At 52.6% G+C, this 21,896-nt stretch overlaps 1 protein-coding gene and 3 pseudogenes across 6 annotated transcripts; all 4 read left to right on the forward strand.

The window, feature by feature from the left end:
* The first annotated feature begins 470 nt into the window (after positions 1-470).
* Positions 471-3,222, forward strand: LOC123127903 (putative kinase-like protein TMKL1; annotated as a pseudogene). The gene is made up of 2 exons (XR_006462858.1): positions 471-1,535; positions 2,298-3,222. The product of XR_006462858.1 is annotated as a putative kinase-like protein TMKL1 (transcript).
* A 4,232-nt stretch (positions 3,223-7,454) lies between these two features.
* On the forward strand, positions 7,455-10,145 carry LOC123127904 (putative kinase-like protein TMKL1; annotated as a pseudogene). Its single transcript, XR_006462859.1, has 2 exons — positions 7,455-8,458; positions 9,221-10,145. The product of XR_006462859.1 is annotated as a putative kinase-like protein TMKL1 (transcript).
* A 4,263-nt stretch (positions 10,146-14,408) lies between these two features.
* LOC123127905 (putative kinase-like protein TMKL1) lies at positions 14,409-17,068 on the forward strand (annotated as a pseudogene). The gene is made up of 2 exons (XR_006462860.1): positions 14,409-15,381; positions 16,144-17,068. The product of XR_006462860.1 is annotated as a putative kinase-like protein TMKL1 (transcript).
* Positions 17,069-19,233: 2,165 nt separating this feature from the next.
* On the forward strand, positions 19,234-21,644 carry LOC123127906 (uncharacterized). 3 transcript variants are annotated; one of them, XR_006462861.1, is made up of 2 exons: positions 19,234-21,023; positions 21,329-21,644. XR_006462861.1 is itself a non-coding variant. In XM_044547765.1 (2 exons), the coding sequence occupies exons 1-2, from the start codon at positions 20,579-20,581 to the stop codon at positions 21,370-21,372; spliced, it is 558 nt and encodes a 185-aa protein (XP_044403700.1). In that variant the 5' UTR covers positions 20,425-20,578; the 3' UTR covers positions 21,373-21,644. The 3 variants fall into 3 exon arrangements, 1 of the variants encoding a protein (XP_044403700.1); XM_044547765.1 differs by having other exon boundaries at positions 20,425-21,092; XR_006462862.1 differs by lacking the exon at positions 19,234-21,023 and adding an exon at positions 21,078-21,131.
* Positions 21,645-21,896: the final 252 nt, after the last annotated feature.

Raw genomic sequence — 21,896 nt, forward strand, 5'->3', positions numbered from 1 at the left:
TTTTGAACTTTTTTGCTATTTTTACACTAAAGATGATGAAATTTCCTATGGGCAAATTTTAACATGCTCCCTCTTACCTCTTCTTTTTACATGAGAAGTAAGAAAGTAAAACTTAATCAGACCACTAATTGATGAGATCAACGGCTCAGATCTATTACATACTCTTACCTCTCATGTAAAAAGAGAGGGTAAGAGGGAGCATGCTAAAACTGCTCTTTCCTATGAGCTTGCAAATTTTCATGCCAAGATGACTTGGGGAGGAACTCCATAAAAAAAAGAGAGGCAAAAACGGAGCTAGAAAAGCTCGAGCAGCTTCGGCCATTTTGGAGCTCCGATTTTGTGTTTTGTCTTTACGGAGCTCCCCTGAAGTCACCTTGGCACCATTTTTTTGCAAGCTCCCAGAAAATTACATCATATCTACCGCAAACAAAATCATCGATTCTCAACGGAGGAAATGGCCATGCACAGCACACCACACCGCAGTGCACCTACCTAGGGTCGGTCCTCTACCTACCAACCCCCCCACTTTAACGCTAATCTCCAACAGAAAAAAGGCCAAAGGCGACGGAGGCTGGACTCACTGGACTGGAAGCCACCCGGCCGGCCTCCTCCTCCTCCTCCTCAGTAGCCCTCACTCTCCCACACTGCTCACTGGTTGGTCGACGATGATAAAAACCTCCACACGATAGGAATCTCAAGCCATCCTCCTCCTCCTCCTCCTCCCGGCAGTTTCCTCCACGGCTCCACCACCCCGAGCCCAAGCCAACCGAGCAAAGCGCACGCCAAAGCGAGGGGCTTTGCCTCGAATCCTGGGCGAGCCGAGCCACGAGCCCCACCACCACTGCTTTCGCCTTTCCGTTCATTCCAAGAACCGGCGTACGTACATGGAGCCGGCGGCGGCGGACGGGGCCTCGGACGAGCCGGTGCACAAGGGGCGGACCAACTCCATCCTGCTCCCCATCCTCGCCGTGCTCCTCGCCTACCTGCTCTACCGCTACCTCCGCCCGCGCCTCCGCGGCCTGCGCCTCGACCGCCTCCCGTTCCGCGTCCCGGACTGCCTCCGCCGCCGCGGCAATGCCACCCGGACCACCCTGCTGCCCTACTTCGCGCCCATCGCCGACCGCCTCGGCGCGCTGCAGCCCTACCTCGGCCCCATCGCCGACCGCCTCGGGGTCGGCGGCCCGCACGGCCACGGCGGCGGGTACGGCGGCGCCGACGCGCTCGTCAGGTTCCCCGGCGGCGAGGGCCTGTCGGTGGCCGCCATCCTCGAGGCGCCTGGGGAGGTGGTGGCCAAGTCGTCGCACAGCACGCTCTACCGCGCCGCCATGCGCTCCGGGGAGACGGCCGTGCTGCTCCGGTTCGTGCGGCCCGCGTGCGCCGTGGGCGCCGACGAGGCCGCCGCCGCCGCGCGCCGGATCGGCGCCGTCAGCCACCCGAACCTCGTGCCGCTCCGCGCCGTGTACGTCGGGCCCAGGGGCGAGAAGCTGCTCGTGCACCCTTCTACGCCGCCGGCTCGCTCCACCGATTCTTGCAAGGTCAGTGCATGCGCATCACTCACTCTTGCTTTGGTCGACATGTTCATCCTGATTCGTACAAATGCACAATTTTGCTACGTCAAAAGTGCACATGAGCCCACACCGCAAATGAAACTTTTTCTTAATTCTATTTGTTGCGACGAGATCACACATGAAACATTATGCAATTACATTTCGTCACAAAGGGAAAAGCATGGCGTGGTTGCGAAGCGAGTTCGAAGACTCCAAAAAGGCAGATCAGCAGCTTTCACTAAACAAAAATCATTTGGGCCATCAGTTTCAACTTTCTTTTTCGATAATCAGTATCAACTTTTGAGGCAATGTGGAATGTGTTACACAGTTTGGTTATGGTACAGAGTCCATTTCTTATTTCCAGTTCATGTTCGCTGGTTCTTATTATTATTGCCTACTGCGGCCAGGCAGGAAACATTTCTCTGCTTTGGTTGTTAGCCTGAGACCTCACATGACACTGTCCTGAAGCAATGGTCCTGGCCATTAATGTTACATAAGGTCATTAGATCACCCTTCACAATCGTGATCATTGGGGCACACAATCAGTCCAGTGTGTTGCTCAGTTAAAACAGTGGTTAGTGCTGTATAGTCGTCTGTCAAACAGTAGTGAACATAGTCATTGTTGTGCCTTAATTGAAGGCACATGCACACATGTGCAGTCTTTTCAAGCCAAAACCATGCATTCATAATATTGGCATTTGTTGTGATGGTAGCTGATGATAGTCTGCCTGTGTGCTGCCATTTTCACAGAGGGGATCGCCGACTCGCAGAGATGGAGCCTGATCTGCAAGCTCTCCGTGTGCATCGCCAAGGGGCTCGACCACCTGCACACGGGGATGGAGAAGCCGATCATCCACGGCAACCTCAAGACGAGCAACATCCTCCTCGACGCCAGCTACGAGTGCAGGATCTCGGACTACGGCCTCTACCTCCTGCTCAACACCGGCGGCGCCCACGAGATGCTGGAGGCGTCGGCGGCGCAGGGGTACAAGGCGCCGGAGCTGGTCAAGATGAGGGACGCCACCAGGGAGAGCGACGTGTACAGCCTGGGCGTGGTGCTGCTGGAGATGCTCGCGCAGAAGGAGCCCGCCGGCGACGACGACCGCGCGCCCAGCTCCCGCGACATCTTCCTGCCGGCGTCGTTCAAGAACCTGGTGCTCGAGAGGAAGATCTCCGACGCCTTCAGCTCCGACCTCGTCAGGCAGAGCAGGAAGTCGGGGAACGAGAAGAAGCTGAACGCGTTCTTCGAGCTGGCCACGGCGTGCTGCAGCCCTTCGCCGTCGCTCCGGCCCAACACCAAGGAGATACTCAGAAGGCTTGAGGAGATAGCAAAATAATTAACTAAATGTGGGTAGGTTCACCATTCAGACGTAGCACGAGGCAAGGCTCAAGGAACGACTGAACCTCTGCTGGACGGAAAATTGGAGAATGGAGGCACACGGTTCAGATATCATGGAATGTGTATAGTCAGAGTGTAAGCGCGGTGGAGGCCATCGTCTCAAGAATATACTCATTGTACGTAATTTATTTTCTTGTGCTTTGCTTGAAACCGACCATGTACAAAGTGTTGAAAGAGTGGGGACGGCGTATGCTGCATGTTCATGCATCAAAATCGCCATGTCGATGTAACCTTGGTCTGATCTGAGTGTTATATCAGATATGATTGGTAGGAGCATTTGCTGTGCAGCTTGTGATGTTCCCGGTGCATGTGCGGTTGTTCTACTTGTACGCACTGACAAGGGCCGGCAGGGAGTGATTCTCTCCAAGGGAATTATGCCCAGCGTTGCCTGATTTCGGTCTCTGCACAGTCATGCTGTCCTTAACAGTGGCTAGATTCCGAAATAGTAAGAAATTAAGATTCGGAACTTTTGGTTGTAGCTAGATTGCTCAGCGGCATGGCCTCAAAAACAGGTCACCATCCACCACCTTCTCTTTCGCCGACACCAAAAGCGTAGCGTCCGTAACACACGGGCCTACAGTCTGCTGATTTATTTCGTAACCTGCAAATGAATCGCCTATTCACTATCCCACGTCAACAAATGATCATCCTGTGCTAGCTTAAGCTTACCAAACGATCTTCGGCTTGACGCCAGAAAAACTTACTGATCATCTCGAGTCTCCTTGTCCCTGAATTATCGTAATGAGACGGAACATGAAAGGCATGTGTCATGGCCTCCGCTGGCCGAGTGATTATCAGGTGGGTGAGGCCTTGGTTTGTGCCACCGGTTAGCCGCGGCGTCTCTCTCGCAGCGCAGGGAAAGCGGCAGCACGTGAAGCGCCAACGAACCCACCGAGAAAACTTGGAGCAAGCCTCCAAGCCTCCAAGCCGGGACCGCCTCTCGTCGTCCTCCAACTCCGCGGCCCCCTAATGGTAGATCTTGTGGGCACGTACATACGTCCGTAGGCCGTAGCGTAGATCAAATGCCCCTGCGCGCGCTCAGGCCGGCCGGCCGGTCCGGTCCGGTGCACGGACGCCTGCGCTCGCCGTGCCGTATCATCAATTTGCTAATGCACATGTCCCTTGGTCACAAATCTTACGATGTGTACTGTCGACGCGTTTTTACTGCCTCTGGCCCGTTGCCGACGCCGACGCCGATGCCATGGCCGTGCGCCGTGGTCCTCGCCCGTCCATTCGCGGCTACTACAGTTGTGCGCGCCGTCCGTCGTGTAGCGTCTTGTGGGCATGCGGCGTGCACCGTGTTTAACTTGGTAAGCTAAGCCGCACACGGCGAAGTGTTCGGGTCGGTGGGAGGCGGGTCACCGTACCTACCTATGCGTCGACATGTACCCGGTGTACGTACGTGCCGGGCCGCGACGGCGATGGCTGGGGAGAGGAGATGGTGGTGGATTGGTGGTGGCGGTGGTTGCGCGTGGCTGGCGCGGCGGAGTAGGAGTGGTAGGGCGTCGGGGCGGTACCACGCGGATTGGGTGCGCGTGCACGGCGCCGAGCGCAGGGGGCTGCGTGGCCGGATGATAGATGCGTCGCACGCAGGCGCAGGCATGTGGGCGTCATGTGGTAGGGAGTTGGCTGTGGGTGCTACTACTGGGTGAGATAAGGCTCTGATAAGATGTGATTTGGCTACTGCCGCTCGCGATTCGCTGCTGCGCTGTCTACTCATTGCGAGAGTTGGTGCTTGTCACTGAATGTGAATGGTACCGTACCGGAGTTAAATCAAGTGAAAGCAGCAAGTACCACTGCCGGTGCCGGGGTTTATTTATGTTGGGTTGCACTGCGGCGCTGCAATCATCGCTCTTCCGTGCGGCTTCATTCGTTCCTTTGCTGGGGCCGGGGGAAACGGGTTGGCCTTGGCCGTCGCCGGCCGAATGCAATATGGCATCGCGACCCAAAGCTTTTGCTGCGGTATTGCCGACTTGCAAGTTAAGTTTTTTTTTTAATGAACGAGCAAGCTCGGTTGAGATCCTTGCCTTTTCAACCTTGAACAGCGGTATTTGTTTTGATAGAGTATTTTTCATTAATTCATATTGAAACACAAGCAGATGTACAAAATACAACGAGCACACAGCCAGCCACTACACGACTAGGATGCACACAACCAATACACACACAAAGATATTCATCACAAGATCAAAACTATGCCTAGGTCAAATGGAAAAGAAAGAGAAAAGAAAAGGAGAAAGGACTTCGCCGAAGCAGTAGAAACAACCATTGATGTGGCATGCCCTACTGCAAACATGACTAGTACACAAGTCATGGTGAGTACGTCGGTCAATGACAAGCGGTTGCAGGCAACTTCGGCAGTCGTCGACAAAGGGGTGCGAACGGAGGATATTACGAATGAGGCAGCGACAATGCATGTGGACGAGGCGGATGTCGGAAAGAAAGTTGTTGATGTGAGTTGTAATTATGTAAGGACATGAGGATTATATTGTAAAAGAACAAAAATCTAAATGAAGGGAGGTGAGAAGGGGATCGGTAGAAGACCCCAGATTTTTCCCCAATGTCTCCTCTCCTTCATGAACCCTAGTTCACAAATCCATGAGTGACAAGATGGTATCAGGGCGGGACGAATCCTGTGTGGTTCTCCTGTGATTTCGATTGATTTTGGTCGTCGGTGCGGTGCGGTGCTGTGTCGCTCCTATTGTTGGAGGTGCTTCTGCTGCTGGCTTTGTTGTAGGTGTCGGGAAGCGACCTCGATTCTGCCTGAATCAAGTACAACCGGGGAGGCTCCTGCAGCTACCAGTTGAATTGAATAGAGCCTGGGCGTCTAGACTCCCTCCCCCGCTACAAGCTAATTTTTTCTCTCCTGCCATCCGGCGCCGTGAGCAGGTCTAGTTCGTCCCCAACTTGACTCTCGGACTCCTTGAGCTTCTGTGTTTTTTATTGCTTTAGAAGAAGAATCAGTGTTGCCTGGAGCTGCTTTGGTGGTCAGCTGGCCGGATTAAATAATACTATTTGCTAGTGTTGCAATCCGAAGTAATTGCCGTACTCTTTGGCACATTGTTGAGCCGTACTAGTTGGTTCCTCTTTGTGCTGCACGTATTTGATAAGAAGAACCAAGTACTAGTGTTGGAATATATTCTTGCTCACTGAACCATGGGAGATCCAAGTACAGAAAAACAGGGGATTCTAGTGTTGATAAGATGTATGAAATATTTAGCAAACTGCTTAAGCACCAGCAGGCTGCTGAGCCAGTTAAGCATACACTTGAGCCAAATCCAGTCAAACTATCAGGACCTGGTGACTACATCAGTTGGGCACGCCATGCCAAATTGATTTTGAGCGCCAATGAGTATGATTATTTACTTGTTGGGAGTGAAGAAAGTTTGGAGAAAGGCGGTGCGGGCAGGAAACAAATCAATGATAAAGTACTAGTATGGCTGTTGGAAAGTATGGAACCAAAAATAAGAGAACAAGTGGAAGGCATGGACACTGTTTGTGAGGTCCGGTCATCTTTGAAGAAACAATTTGCAGGGAAAACAAATAAAATGCAAGCCACCCATATCATGCATGAGTTAACTAATTTGAAGCAGCGCTCAAGATCTGTAACAGAGTATCCAGGTGAAGTAAAAAAATTATATAGAAACTTACATTATCATCACCCTTTTGAACCTGTTGACAAGGATGACTTGGCAATTCATCATGTGTGGTTTGAGTCGTTTGTGAGCAAGCTCTTTCTTGATGGCCTAGACCAGGAACTAAACCTCCGTCGTCAATTGATATTTGGAATGCCTGAGTGGCCTAGTCTTGATGATATTATTTCTAGCATGATTGAGGAGGAGACTCGTTTGGCACAACCGAAGGAGGATGGTCAGGAGCGTGCAGATGCTCGTGCTGCATTATCCATACAACCTCGCCGTGCTACAAATTCCTTTGGTAAGGTGGATAAAAGCAAATTGCTTTGTGACCATTGCAAGAGAAAAGGACACACCAAGGATGAGTGTTTTGAGTTGCATGGTTATCCACCTTGGTGGGATAAAGGGAGATCTCAGCTAGGGGGAGCTCGGGGTTCAAACAAAAGACAAGCTAATTACAATGCATCTGCAAGGGAACTACATGTGGTAGATATGCAAGCTCTTGAGGATTTCAAATCCAAGCTCAAATTCTCTGAAGGCTCATCTTCGTCCCAAGGTTCCTCCAAAGTTGATTCTAGCTTTAATGCCATCACCCAAGGTATGGAATCCCACCAAGCCCAGTCAAAACCATGGATATTGATACTGGAGCTACTAACCACATGACAGGTGCCTCAAACTTGTTTACTTCAGGCACCTTCCAGTCCAGGCCAGCCAGGGTCCCGGCGACCCTCCTTACTCCTACTCCTACCCCTCCCAACTGCCGCTGCCACTGTGCTCACCGATTCTCAACGGAGGAAATGGCCATGCACAGCACACCACACCGCAGTGCACCTACCTAGGGTCGGTCCTCTACCTACCAACCCCCCACTTTAACGCTAATCTCCAACAGAAAAAAGGCCAAAGGCGACGGAGGCTGGACTCACTGGACTGGAAGCCACCCGGCCGGCCTCCTCCTCCTCCTCCTCAGTAGCCCTCACTCTCCCACACTGCTCACTGGTTGGTCGACGATGATAAAAACCTCCACACGATAGGAATCTCAAGCCATCCTCCTCCTCCTCCTCCTCCCGGCAGTTTCCTCCACGGCTCCACCACCCCGAGCCCAAGCCAACCGAGCAAAGCGCACGCCAAAGCGAGGGGCTTTGCCTCGAATCCTGGGCGAGCCGAGCCACGAGCCCCACCACCACTGCTTTCGCCTTTCCGTTCATTCCAAGAACCGGCGTACGTACATGGAGCCGGCGGCGGCGGACGGGGCCTCGGACGAGCCGGTGCACAAGGGGCGGACCAACTCCATCCTGCTCCCCATCCTCGCCGTGCTCCTCGCCTACCTGCTCTACCGCTACCTCCGCCCGCGCCTCCGCGGCCTGCGCCTCGACCGCCTCCCGTTCCGCGTCCCGGACTGCCTCCGCCGCCGCGGCAATGCCACCCGGACCACCCTGCTGCCCTACTTCGCGCCCATCGCCGACCGCCTCGGCGCGCTGCAGCCCTACCTCGGCCCCATCGCCGACCGCCTCGGGGTCGGCGGCCCGCACGGCCACGGCGGCGGGTACGGCGGCGCCGACGCGCTCGTCAGGTTCCCCGGCGGCGAGGGCCTGTCGGTGGCCGCCATCCTCGAGGCGCCTGGGGAGGTGGTGGCCAAGTCGTCGCACAGCACGCTCTACCGCGCCGCCATGCGCTCCGGGGAGACGGCCGTGCTGCTCCGGTTCGTGCGGCCCGCGTGCGCCGTGGGCGCCGACGAGGCCGCCGCCGCCGCGCGCCGGATCGGCGCCGTCAGCCACCCGAACCTCGTGCCGCTCCGCGCCGTGTACGTCGGGCCCAGGGGCGAGAAGCTGCTCGTGCACCCTTCTACGCCGCCGGCTCGCTCCACCGATTCTTGCAAGGTCAGTGCATGCGCATCACTCACTCTTGCTTTGGTCGACATGTTCATCCTGATTCGTACAAATGCACAATTTTGCTACGTCAAAAGTGCACATGAGCCCACACCGCAAATGAAACTTTTTCTTAATTCTATTTGTTGCGACGAGATCACACATGAAACATTATGCAATTACATTTCGTCACAAAGGGAAAAGCATGGCGTGGTTGCGAAGCGAGTTCGAAGACTCCAAAAAGGCAGATCAGCAGCTTTCACTAAACAAAAATCATTTGGGCCATCAGTTTCAACTTTCTTTTTCGATAATCAGTATCAACTTTTGAGGCAATGTGGAATGTGTTACACAGTTTGGTTATGGTACAGAGTCCATTTCTTATTTCCAGTTCATGTTCGCTGGTTCTTATTATTATTGCCTACTGCGGCCAGGCAGGAAACATTTCTCTGCTTTGGTTGTTAGCCTGAGACCTCACATGACACTGTCCTGAAGCAATGGTCCTGGCCATTAATGTTACATAAGGTCATTAGATCACCCTTCACAATCGTGATCATTGGGGCACACAATCAGTCCAGTGTGTTGCTCAGTTAAAACAGTGGTTAGTGCTGTATAGTCGTCTGTCAAACAGTAGTGAACATAGTCATTGTTGTGCCTTAATTGAAGGCACATGCACACATGTGCAGTCTTTTCAAGCCAAAACCATGCATTCATAATATTGGCATTTGTTGTGATGGTAGCTGATGATAGTCTGCCTGTGTGCTGCCATTTTCACAGAGGGGATCGCCGACTCGCAGAGATGGAGCCTGATCTGCAAGCTCTCCGTGTGCATCGCCAAGGGGCTCGACCACCTGCACACGGGGATGGAGAAGCCGATCATCCACGGCAACCTCAAGACGAGCAACATCCTCCTCGACGCCAGCTACGAGTGCAGGATCTCGGACTACGGCCTCTACCTCCTGCTCAACACCGGCGGCGCCCACGAGATGCTGGAGGCGTCGGCGGCGCAGGGGTACAAGGCGCCGGAGCTGGTCAAGATGAGGGACGCCACCAGGGAGAGCGACGTGTACAGCCTGGGCGTGGTGCTGCTGGAGATGCTCGCGCAGAAGGAGCCCGCCGGCGACGACGACCGCGCGCCCAGCTCCCGCGACATCTTCCTGCCGGCGTCGTTCAAGAACCTGGTGCTCGAGAGGAAGATCTCCGACGCCTTCAGCTCCGACCTCGTCAGGCAGAGCAGGAAGTCGGGGAACGAGAAGAAGCTGAACGCGTTCTTCGAGCTGGCCACGGCGTGCTGCAGCCCTTCGCCGTCGCTCCGGCCCAACACCAAGGAGATACTCAGAAGGCTTGAGGAGATAGCAAAATAATTAACTAAATGTGGGTAGGTTCACCATTCAGACGTAGCACGAGGCAAGGCTCAAGGAACGACTGAACCTCTGCTGGACGGAAAATTGGAGAATGGAGGCACACGGTTCAGATATCATGGAATGTGTATAGTCAGAGTGTAAGCGCGGTGGAGGCCATCGTCTCAAGAATATACTCATTGTACGTAATTTATTTTCTTGTGCTTTGCTTGAAACCGACCATGTACAAAGTGTTGAAAGAGTGGGGACGGCGTATGCTGCATGTTCATGCATCAAAATCGCCATGTCGATGTAACCTTGGTCTGATCTGAGTGTTATATCAGATATGATTGGTAGGAGCATTTGCTGTGCAGCTTGTGATGTTCCCGGTGCATGTGCGGTTGTTCTACTTGTACGCACTGACAAGGGCCGGCAGGGAGTGATTCTCTCCAAGGGAATTATGCCCAGCGTTGCCTGATTTCGGTCTCTGCACAGTCATGCTGTCCTTAACAGTGGCTAGATTCCGAAATAGTAAGAAATTAAGATTCGGAACTTTTGGTTGTAGCTAGATTGCTCAGCGGCATGGCCTCAAAAACAGGTCACCATCCACCACCTTCTCTTTCGCCGACACCAAAAGCGTAGCGTCCGTAACACACGGGCCTACAGTCTGCTGATTTATTTCGTAACCTGCAAATGAATCGCCTATTCACTATCCCACGTCAACAAATGATCATCCTGTGCTAGCTTAAGCTTACCAAACGATCTTCGGCTTGACGCCAGAAAAACTTACTGATCATCTCGAGTCTCCTTGTCCCTGAATTATCGTAATGAGACGGAACATGAAAGGCATGTGTCATGGCCTCCGCTGGCCGAGTGATTATCAGGTGGGTGAGGCCTTGGTTTGTGCCACCGGTTAGCCGCGGCGTCTCTCTCGCAGCGCAGGGAAAGCGGCAGCACGTGAAGCGCCAACGAACCCACCGAGAAAACTTGGAGCAAGCCTCCAAGCCTCCAAGCCGGGACCGCCTCTCGTCGTCCTCCAACTCCGCGGCCCCCTAATGGTAGATCTTGTGGGCACGTACATACGTCCGTAGGCCGTAGCGTAGATCAAATGCCCCTGCGCGCGCTCAGGCCGGCCGGCCGGTCCGGTCCGGTGCACGGACGCCTGCGCTCGCCGTGCCGTATCATCAATTTGCTAATGCACATGTCCCTTGGTCACAAATCTTACGATGTGTACTGTCGACGCGTTTTTACTGCCTCTGGCCCGTTGCCGACGCCGACGCCGATGCCATGGCCGTGCGCCGTGGTCCTCGCCCGTCCATTCGCGGCTACTACAGTTGTGCGCGCCGTCCGTCGTGTAGCGTCTTGTGGGCATGCGGCGTGCACCGTGTTTAACTTGGTAAGCTAAGCCGCACACGGCGAAGTGTTCGGGTCGGTGGGAGGCGGGTCACCGTACCTACCTATGCGTCGACATGTACCCGGTGTACGTACGTGCCGGGCCGCGACGGCGATGGCTGGGGAGAGGAGATGGTGGTGGATTGGTGGTGGCGGTGGTTGCGCGTGGCTGGCGCGGCGGAGTAGGAGTGGTAGGGCGTCGGGGCGGTACCACGCGGATTGGGTGCGCGTGCACGGCGCCGAGCGCAGGGGGCTGCGTGGCCGGATGATAGATGCGTCGCACGCAGGCGCAGGCATGTGGGCGTCATGTGGTAGGGAGTTGGCTGTGGGTGCTACTACTGGGTGAGATAAGGCTCTGATAAGATGTGATTTGGCTACTGCCGCTCGCGATTCGCTGCTGCGCTGTCTACTCATTGCGAGAGTTGGTGCTTGTCACTGAATGTGAATGGTACCGTACCGGAGTTAAATCAAGTGAAAGCAGCAAGTACCACTGCCGGTGCCGGGGTTTATTTATGTTGGGTTGCACTGCGGCGCTGCAATCATCGCTCTTCCGTGCGGCTTCATTCGTTCCTTTGCTGGGGCCGGGGGAAACGGGTTGGCCTTGGCCGTCGCCGGCCGAATGCAATATGGCATCGCGACCCAAAGCTTTTGCTGCGGTATTGCCGACTTGCAAGTTAAGTTTTTTTTTTTAATGAACGAGCAAGCTCGGTTGAGATCCTTGCCTTTTCAACCTTGAACAGCGGTATTTGTTTTGATAGAGTATTTTTCATTAATTCATATTGAACACAAGCAGATGTACAAAATACAACGAGCACACAGCCAGCCACTACACGACTAGGATGCACACAACCAATACACACACAAAGATATTCATCACAAGATCAAAACTATGCCTAGGTCAAATGGAAAAGAAAGAGAAAAGAAAAGGAGAAAGGACTTCGCCGAAGCAGTAGAAACAACCATTGATGTGGCATGCCCTACTGCAAACATGACTAGTACACAAGTCATGGTGAGTACGTCGGTCAATGACAAGCGGTTGCAGGCAACTTCGGCAGTCGTCGACAAAGGGGTGCGAACGGAGGATATTACGAATGAGGCAGCGACAATGCATGTGGACGAGGCGGATGTCGGAAAGAAAGTTGTTGATGTGAGTTGTAATTATGTAAGGACATGAGGATTATATTGTAAAAGAACAAAAATCTAAATGAAGGGAGGTGAGAAGGGGATCGGTAGAAGACCCCAGATTTTTCCCCAATGTCTCCTCTCCTTCATGAACCCTAGTTCACAAATCCATGAGTGACAAGATGGTATCAGGGCGGGACGAATCCTGTGTGGTTCTCCTGTGATTTCGATTGATTTTGGTCGTCGGTGCGGTGCGGTGCTGTGTCGCTCCTATTGTTGGAGGTGCTTCTGCTGCTGGCTTTGTTGTAGGTGTCGGGAAGCGACCTCGATTCTGCCTGAATCAAGTACAACCGGGGAGGCTCCTGCAGCTACCAGTTGAATTGAATAGAGCCTGGGCGTCTAGACTCCCTCCCCCGCTACAAGCTAATTTTTTCTCTCCTGCCATCCGGCGCCGTGAGCAGGTCTAGTTCGTCCCCAACTTGACTCTCGGACTCCTTGAGCTTCTGTGTTTTTTATTGCTTTAGAAGAAGAATCAGTGTTGCCTGGAGCTGCTTTGGTGGTCAGCTGGCCGGATTAAATAATACTATTTGCTAGTGTTGCAATCCGAAGTAATTGCCGTACTCTTTGGCACATTGTTGAGCCGTACTAGTTGGTTCCTCTTTGTGCTGCACGTATTTGATAAGAAGAACCAAGTACTAGTGTTGGAATATATTCTTGCTCACTGAACCATGGGAGATCCAAGTACAGAAAAACAGGGGATTCTAGTGTTGATAAGATGTATGAAATATTTAGCAAACTGCTTAAGCACCAGCAGGCTGCTGAGCCAGTTAAGCATACACTTGAGCCAAATCCAGTCAAACTATCAGGACCTGGTGACTACATCAGTTGGGCACGCCATGCCAAATTGATTTTGAGCGCCAATGAGTATGATTATTTACTTGTTGGGAGTGAAGAAAGTTTGGAGAAAGGCGGTGCGGGCAGGAAACAAATCAATGATAAAGTACTAGTATGGCTGTTGGAAAGTATGGAACCAAAAATAGAGAACAAGTGGAAGGCATGGACACTGTTTGTGAGGTCCGGTCATCTTTGAAGAAACAATTTGCAGGGAAACAAATAAAATGCAAGCCACCCATATCATGCATGAGTTAACTAATTTGAAGCAGCGCTCAAGATCTGTAACAGAGTATCCAGGTGAAGTAAAAAAATTATATAGAAACTTACATTATCATCACCCTTTTGAACCTGTTGACAAGGATGACTTGGCAATTCATCATGTGTGGTTTGAGTCGTTTGTGAGCAAGCTCTTTCTTGATGGCCTAGACCAGGAACTAAACCTCCGTCGTCAATTGATATTTGGAATGCCTGAGTGGCCTAGTCTTGATGATATTATTTCTAGCATGATTGAGGAGGAGACTCGTTTGGCACAACCGAAGGAGGATGGTCAGGAGCGTGCAGATGCTCGTGCTGCATTATCCATACAACCTCGCCGTGCTACAAATTCCTTTGGTAAGGTGGATAAAAGCAAATTGCTTTGTGACCATTGCAAGAGAAAAGGACACACCAAGGATGAGTGTTTTGAGTTGCATGGTTATCCACCTTGGTGGGATAAAGGGAGATCTCAGCTAGGGGGAGCTCGGGGTTCAAACAAAAGACAAGCTAATTACAATGCATCTGCAAGGGAACTACATGTGGTAGATATGCAAGCTCTTGAGGATTTCAAATCCAAGCTCAAATTCTCTGAAGGCTCATCTTCGTCCCAAGGTTCCTCCAAAGTTGATTCTAGCTTTAATGCCATCACCCAAGGTATGGAATCCCACCAAGCCCAGTCAAAACCATGGATAATTGATACTGGAGCTACTAACCACATGACAGGTGCCTCAAACTTGTTTACTTCAGGCACCTTCCAGTCCAGGCCAGCCAGGGTCCCGGCGACCCTCCTACTCCTACTCCTACCCCTCCCAACTGCCGCTGCCACTGTGCTCACCGATTCTCAACGGAGGAAATGGCCATGCACAGCACACCACACCGCAGTGCACCTACCTAGGGTCGGTCCTCTACCTACCAACCCCCCCACTTTAACGCTAATCTCCAACAGAAAAAAGGCCAAAGGCGACGGAGGCTGGACTCACTGGACTGGAAGCCACCCGGCCGGCCTCCTCCTCCTCCTCCTCAGTAGCCCTCACTCTCCCACACTGCTCACTGGTTGGTCGACGATGATAAAAACCTCCACACGATAGGAATCTCAAGCCATCCTCCTCCTCCTCCTCCTCCCGGCAGTTTCCTCCACGGCTCCACCACCCCGAGCCCAAGCCAACCGAGCAAAGCGCACGCCAAAGCGAGGGGCTTTGCCTCGAATCCTGGGCGAGCCGAGCCACGAGCCCCACCACCACTGCTTTCGCCTTTCCGTTCATTCCAAGAACCGGCGTACGTACATGGAGCCGGCGGCGGCGGACGGGGCCTCGGACGAGCCGGTGCACAAGGGGCGGACCAACTCCATCCTGCTCCCCATCCTCGCCGTGCTCCTCGCCTACCTGCTCTACCGCTACCTCCGCCCGCGCCTCCGCGGCCTGCGCCTCGACCGCCTCCCGTTCCGCGTCCCGGACTGCCTCCGCCGCCGCGGCAATGCCACCCGGACCACCCTGCTGCCCTACTTCGCGCCCATCGCCGACCGCCTCGGCGCGCTGCAGCCCTACCTCGGCCCCATCGCCGACCGCCTCGGGGTCGGCGGCCCGCACGGCCACGGCGGCGGGTACGGCGGCGCCGACGCGCTCGTCAGGTTCCCCGGCGGCGAGGGCCTGTCGGTGGCCGCCATCCTCGAGGCGCCTGGGGAGGTGGTGGCCAAGTCGTCGCACAGCACGCTCTACCCGCGCCGCCATGCGCTCCGGGGAGACGGCCGTGCTGCTCCGGTTCGTGCGGCCCGCGTGCGCCGTGGGCGCCGACGAGGCCGCCGCCGCCGCGCGCCGGATCGGCGCCGTCAGCCACCCGAACCTCGTGCCGCTCCGCGCCGTGTACGTCGGGCCCAGGGGCGAGAAGCTGCTCGTGCACCCTTCTACGCCGCCGGCTCGCTCCACCGATTCTTGCAAGGTCAGTGCATGCGCATCACTCACTCTTGCTTTGGTCGACATGTTCATCCTGATTCGTACAAATGCACAATTTTGCTACGTCAAAAGTGCACATGAGCCCACACCGCAAATGAAACTTTTTCTTAATTCTATTTGTTGCGACGAGATCACACATGAAACATTATGCAATTACATTTCGTCACAAAGGGAAAAGCATGGCGTGGTTGCGAAGCGAGTTCGAAGACTCCAAAAAGGCAGATCAGCAGCTTTCACTAAACAAAAATCATTTGGGCCATCAGTTTCAACTTTCTTTTTCGATAATCAGTATCAACTTTTGAGGCAATGTGGAATGTGTTACACAGTTTGGTTATGGTACAGAGTCCATTTCTTATTTCCAGTTCATGTTCGCTGGTTCTTATTATTATTGCCTACTGCGGCCAGGCAGGAAACATTTCTCTGCTTTGGTTGTTAGCCTGAGACCTCACATGACACTGTCCTGAAGCAATGGTCCTGGCCATTAATGTTACATAAGGTCATTAGATCACCCTTCACAATCGTGATCATTGGGGCACACAATCAGTCCAGTGTGTTGCTCAGTTAAAACAGTGGTTAGTGCTGTATAGTCGTCTGTCAAACAGTAGTGAACATAGTCATTGTTGTGCCTTAATTGAAGGCACATGCACACATGTGCAGTCTTTTCAAGCCAAAACCATGCATTCATAATATTGGCATTTGTTGTGATGGTAGCTGATGATAGTCTGCCTGTGTGCTGCCATTTTCACAGAGGGGATCGCCGACTCGCAGAGATGGAGCCTGATCTGCAAGCTCTCCGTGTGCATCGCCAAGGGGCTCGACCACCTGCACACGGGGATGGAGAAGCCGATCATCCACGGCAACCTCAAGACGAGCAACATCCTCCTCGACGCCAGCTACGAGTGCAGGATCTCGGACTACGGCCTCTACCTCCTGCTCAACACCGGCGGCGCCCACGAGATGCTGGAGGCGTCGGCGGCGCAGGGGTACAAGGCGCCGGAGCTGGTCAAGATGAGGGACGCCACCAGGGAGAGCGACGTGTACAGCCTGGGCGTGGTGCTGCTGGAGATGCTCGCGCAGAAGGAGCCCGCCGGCGACGACGACCGCGCGCCCAGCTCCCGCGACATCTTCCTGCCGGCGTCGTTCAAGAACCTGGTGCTCGAGAGGAAGATCTCCGACGCCTTCAGCTCCGACCTCGTCAGGCAGAGCAGGAAGTCGGGGAACGAGAAGAAGCTGAACGCGTTCTTCGAGCTGGCCACGGCGTGCTGCAGCCCTTCGCCGTCGCTCCGGCCCAACACCAAGGAGATACTCAGAAGGCTTGAGGAGATAGCAAAATAATTAACTAAATGTGGGTAGGTTCACCATTCAGACGTAGCACGAGGCAAGGCTCAAGGAACGACTGAACCTCTGCTGGACGGAAAATTGGAGAATGGAGGCACACGGTTCAGATATCATGGAATGTGTATAGTCAGAGTGTAAGCGCGGTGGAGGCCATCGTCTCAAGAATATACTCATTGTACGTAATTTATTTTCTTGTGCTTTGCTTGAAACCGACCATGTACAAAGTGTTGAAAGAGTGGGGACGGCGTATGCTGCATGTTCATGCATCAAAATCGCCATGTCGATGTAACCTTGGTCTGATCTGAGTGTTATATCAGATATGATTGGTAGGAGCATTTGCTGTGCAGCTTGTGATGTTCCCGGTGCATGTGCGGTTGTTCTACTTGTACGCACTGACAAGGGCCGGCAGGGAGTGATTCTCTCCAAGGGAATTATGCCCAGCGTTGCCTGATTTCGGTCTCTGCACAGTCATGCTGTCCTTAACAGTGGCTAGATTCCGAAATAGTAAGAAATTAAGATTCGGAACTTTTGGTTGTAGCTAGATTGCTCAGCGGCATGGCCTCAAAAACAGGTCACCATCCACCACCTTCTCTTTCGCCGACACCAAAAGCGTAGCGTCCGTAACACACGGGCCTACAGTCTGCTGATTTATTTCGTAACCTGCAAATGAATCGCCTATTCACTATCCCACGTCAACAAATGATCATCCTGTGCTAGCTTAAGCTTACCAAACGATCTTCGGCTTGACGCCAGAAAAACTTACTGATCATCTCGAGTCTCCTTGTCCCTGAATTATCGTAATGAGACGGAACATGAAAGGCATGTGTCATGGCCTCCGCTGGCCGAGTGATTATCAGGTGGGTGAGGCCTTGGTTTGTGCCACCGGTTAGCCGCGGCGTCTCTCTCGCAGCGCAGGGAAAGCGGCAGCACGTGAAGCGCCAACGAACCCACCGAGAAAACTTGGAGCAAGCCTCCAAGCCTCCAAGCCGGGACCGCCTCTCGTCGTCCTCCAACTCCGCGGCCCCCTAATGGTAGATCTTGTGGGCACGTACATACGTCCGTAGGCCGTAGCGTAGATCAAATGCCCCTGCGCGCGCTCAGGCCGGCCGGCCGGTCCGGTCCGGTGCACGGACGCCTGCGCTCGCCGTGCCGTATCATCAATTTGCTAATGCACATGTCCCTTGGTCACAAATCTTACGATGTGTACTGTCGACGCGTTTTTACTGCCTCTGGCCCGTTGCCGACGCCGACGCCGATGCCATGGCCGTGCGCCGTGGTCCTCGCCCGTCCATTCGCGGCTACTACAGTTGTGCGCGCCGTCCGTCGTGTAGCGTCTTGTGGGCATGCGGCGTGCACCGTGTTTAACTTGGTAAGCTAAGCCGCACACGGCGAAGTGTTCGGGTCGGTGGGAGGCGGGTCACCGTACCTACCTATGCGTCGACATGTACCCGGTGTACGTACGTGCCGGGCCGCGACGGCGATGGCTGGGGAGAGGAGATGGTGGTGGATTGGTGGTGGCGGTGGTTGCGCGTGGCTGGCGCGGCGGAGTAGGAGTGGTAGGGCGTCGGGGCGGTACCACGCGGATTGGGTGCGCGTGCACGGCGCCGAGCGCAGGGGGCTGCGTGGCCGGATGATAGATGCGTCGCACGCAGGCGCAGGCATGTGGGCGTCATGTGGTAGGGAGTTGGCTGTGGGTGCTACTACTGGGTGAGATAAGGCTCTGATAAGATGTGATTTGGCTACTGCCGCTCGCGATTCGCTGCTGCGCTGTCTACTCATTGCGAGAGTTGGTGCTTGTCACTGAATGTGAATGGTACCGTACCGGAGTTAAATCAAGTGAAAGCAGCAAGTACCACTGCCGGTGCCGGGGTTTATTTATGTTGGGTTGCACTGCGGCGCTGCAATCATCGCTCTTCCGTGCGGCTTCATTCGTTCCTTTGCTGGGGCCGGGGGAAACGGGTTGGCCTTGGCCGTCGCCGGCCGAATGCAATATGGCATCGCGACCCAAAGCTTTTGCTGCGGTATTGCCGACTTGCAAGTTAAGTTTTTTTTTTTAATGAACGAGCAAGCTCGGTTGAGATCCTTGCCTTTTCAACCTTGAACAGCGGTATTTGTTTTGATAGAGTATTTTTCATTAATTCATATTGAAACACAAGCAGATGTACAAAATACAACGAGCACACAGCCAGCCACTACACGACTAGGATGCACACAACCAATACACACACAAAGATATTCATCACAAGATCAAAACTATGCCTAGGTCAAATGGAAAAGAAAGAGAAAAGAAAAGGAGAAAGGACTTCGCCGAAGCAGTAGAAACAACCATTGATGTGGCATGCCCTACTGCAAACATGACTAGTACACAAGTCATGGTGAGTACGTCGGTCAATGACAAGCGGTTGCAGGCAACTTCGGCAGTCGTCGACAAAGGGGTGCGAACGGAGGATATTACGAATGAGGCAGCGACAATGCATGTGGACGAGGCGGATGTCGGAAAGAAAGTTGTTGATGTGAGTTGTAATTATGTAAGGACATGAGGATTATATTGTAAAAGAACAAAAATCTAAATGAAGGGAGGTGAGAAGGGGATCGGTAGAAGACCCCAGATTTTTCCCCAATGTCTCCTCTCCTTCATGAACCCTAGTTCACAAATCCATGAGTGACAAGATGGTATCAGGGCGGGACGAATCCTGTGTGGTTCTCCTGTGATTTCGATTGATTTTGGTCGTCGGTGCGGTGCGGTGCTGTGTCGCTCCTATTGTTGGAGGTGCTTCTGCTGCTGGCTTTGTTGTAGGTGTCGGGAAGCGACCTCGATTCTGCCTGAATCAAGTACAACCGGGGAGGCTCCTGCAGCTACCAGTTGAATTGAATAGAGCCTGGGCGTCTAGACTCCCTCCCCGCTACAAGCTAATTTTTTCTCTCCTGCCATCCGGCGCCGTGAGCAGGTCTAGTTCGTCCCCAACTTGACTCTCGGACTCCTTGAGCTTCTGTGTTTTTTATTGCTTTAGAAGAAGAATCAGTGTTGCCTGGAGCTGCTTTGGTGGTCAGCTGGCCGGATTAAATAATACTATTTGCTAGTGTTGCAATCCGAAGTAATTGCCGTACTCTTTGGCACATTGTTGAGCCGTACTAGTTGGTTCCTCTTTGTGCTGCACGTATTTGATAAGAAGAACCAAGTACTAGTGTTGGAATATATTCTTGCTCACTGAACCATGGGAGATCCAAGTACAGAAAAACAGGGGATTCTAGTGTTGATAAGATGTATGAAATATTTAGCAAACTGCTTAAGCACCAGCAGGCTGCTGAGCCAGTTAAGCATACACTTGAGCCAAATCCAGTCAAACTATCAGGACCTGGTGACTACATCAGTTGGGCACGCCATGCCAAATTGATTTTGAGCGCCAATGAGTATGATTATTTACTTGTTGGGAGTGAAGAAAGTTTGGAGAAAGGCGGTGCGGGCAGGAAACAAATCAATGATAAAGTACTAGTATGGCTGTTGGAAGTATGGAACCAAAAATAAGAGAACAAGTGGAAGGCATGGACACTGTTTGTGAGGTCCGGTCATCTTTGAAGAAACAATTTGCAGGGAAAACAAATAAAATGCAAGCCACCCATATCATGCATGAGTTAACTAATTTGAAGCAGCGCTCAAGATCTGTAACAGAGTATCCAGGTGAAGTAAAAAATTATATAGAAACTTACATTATCATCACCCTTTTGAACCTGTTGACAAGGATGACTTGGCAATTCATCATGTGTGGTTTGAGTCGTTTGTGAGCAAGCTCTTTCTTGATGGCCTAGACCAGGAACTAAACCTCCGTCGTCAATTGATATTTGGAATGCCTGAGTGGCCTAGTCTTGATGATATTATTTCTAGCATGATTGAGGAGGAGACTCGTTTGGCACAACCGAAGGAGGATGGTCAGGAGCGTGCAGATGCTCGTGCTGCATTATCCATACAACCTCGCCGTGCTACAAATTCCTTTGGTAAGGTGGATAAAAGCAAATTGCTTTGTGACCATTGCAAGAGAAAAGGACACACCAAGGGTGAGTGTTTTGAGTTGCATGGTTATCCACCTTGGTGGGATAAAGGGAGATCTCAGCTAGGGGGAGCTCGGGGTTCAAACAAAAGACAAGCTAATTACAATGCATCTGCAAGGGAACTACATGTGGTAGATATGCAAGCTCTTGAGGATTTCAAATCCAAGCTCAAATTCTCTGAAGGCTCATCTTCGTCCCAAGGTTCCTCCAAAGTTGATTCTAGCTTTAATGCCATCACCCAAGGTATGGAATCCCACCAAGCCCAGTCAAAACCATGGATAATTGATACTGGAGCTACTAACCACATGACAGGTGCCTCAAACTTGTTTACTTCCTACACACCTACCTCTGGTAAGGACAAAGTTCGTGTTGCTGATGGTTCCATGGCACCTATTACAGGACGTGGAACTGTCCAGTGTACCAAGACATTGTCCTTATCCCCAGTTCTGCATGTTCCTAAATTTCCTATCAGCCTATTATCAGTTAGCTCCATCACTAGTGCTCTCAAGTGTAGATGTTGGTTTGATCCTACCTGTTGTGTTTTTCAGGAGCTTGGGACAGGGAGAGTTCTCGGGACTGGGACCATGCATGAGGGACTCTACTATCTTGATGAAGGGGGAGATGAAATTGCTCTTGCAACCTGCATGTCTCCTACTCAAGAATTGTTACTTCATCACCGAAGATTGGGACACCTCTCTTTTGCTGCCATGTCATGTATTTATCCCTCTCTCTTTAACTTGTGTTCTAGAGAATCCCTTGTATGCGACGCATGTGAATTAGCAAAACATACAAGGGGTACCTATCCTAGCAGGGGTTTGCGAAGTCATAAATCATTTGAAGTAATACATTCTGATGTTTGGGGCCCCTGTGAGGTTTATTCTGTTTCTGGACATCGGTGGTTTGTGACTTCATTGATGGATTTAGTCGTTACACTTGGCTTTACCTTTTGAAGCGTAAAAGTGATGTGTTCCCTGTTTTCAAAGATTTGTGTGCTCTCATTCAAAACCAGTTTGGAACAATTATAAAAACCTTACGTTCTGACAACGGTACTGAATATGTTAACATGGAGTTTGGATAGTTCCTTGCATCACATGGCATTGAACATCAAACTACATG

This window comes from Triticum aestivum, chromosome 6A (assembly GCF_018294505.1).
Source record: "Triticum aestivum cultivar Chinese Spring chromosome 6A, IWGSC CS RefSeq v2.1, whole genome shotgun sequence".
Taxonomy (NCBI): domain Eukaryota; kingdom Viridiplantae; phylum Streptophyta; class Magnoliopsida; order Poales; family Poaceae; genus Triticum; species Triticum aestivum.

Coding starts and splice junctions, on each gene's coding strand:
- LOC123127906 (XM_044547765.1), top strand. CDS start 20,579: ATGCCTGAGTGGCCTAGTCTTGATGATATTATTTCTAGCATGATTGAG. Junction 21,093..21,328: donor AGCTACTAACCACATGACAG/GTGCCTCAAACT, acceptor TGTGTTTTTCAG/GAGCTTGGGACAGGGAGAGT.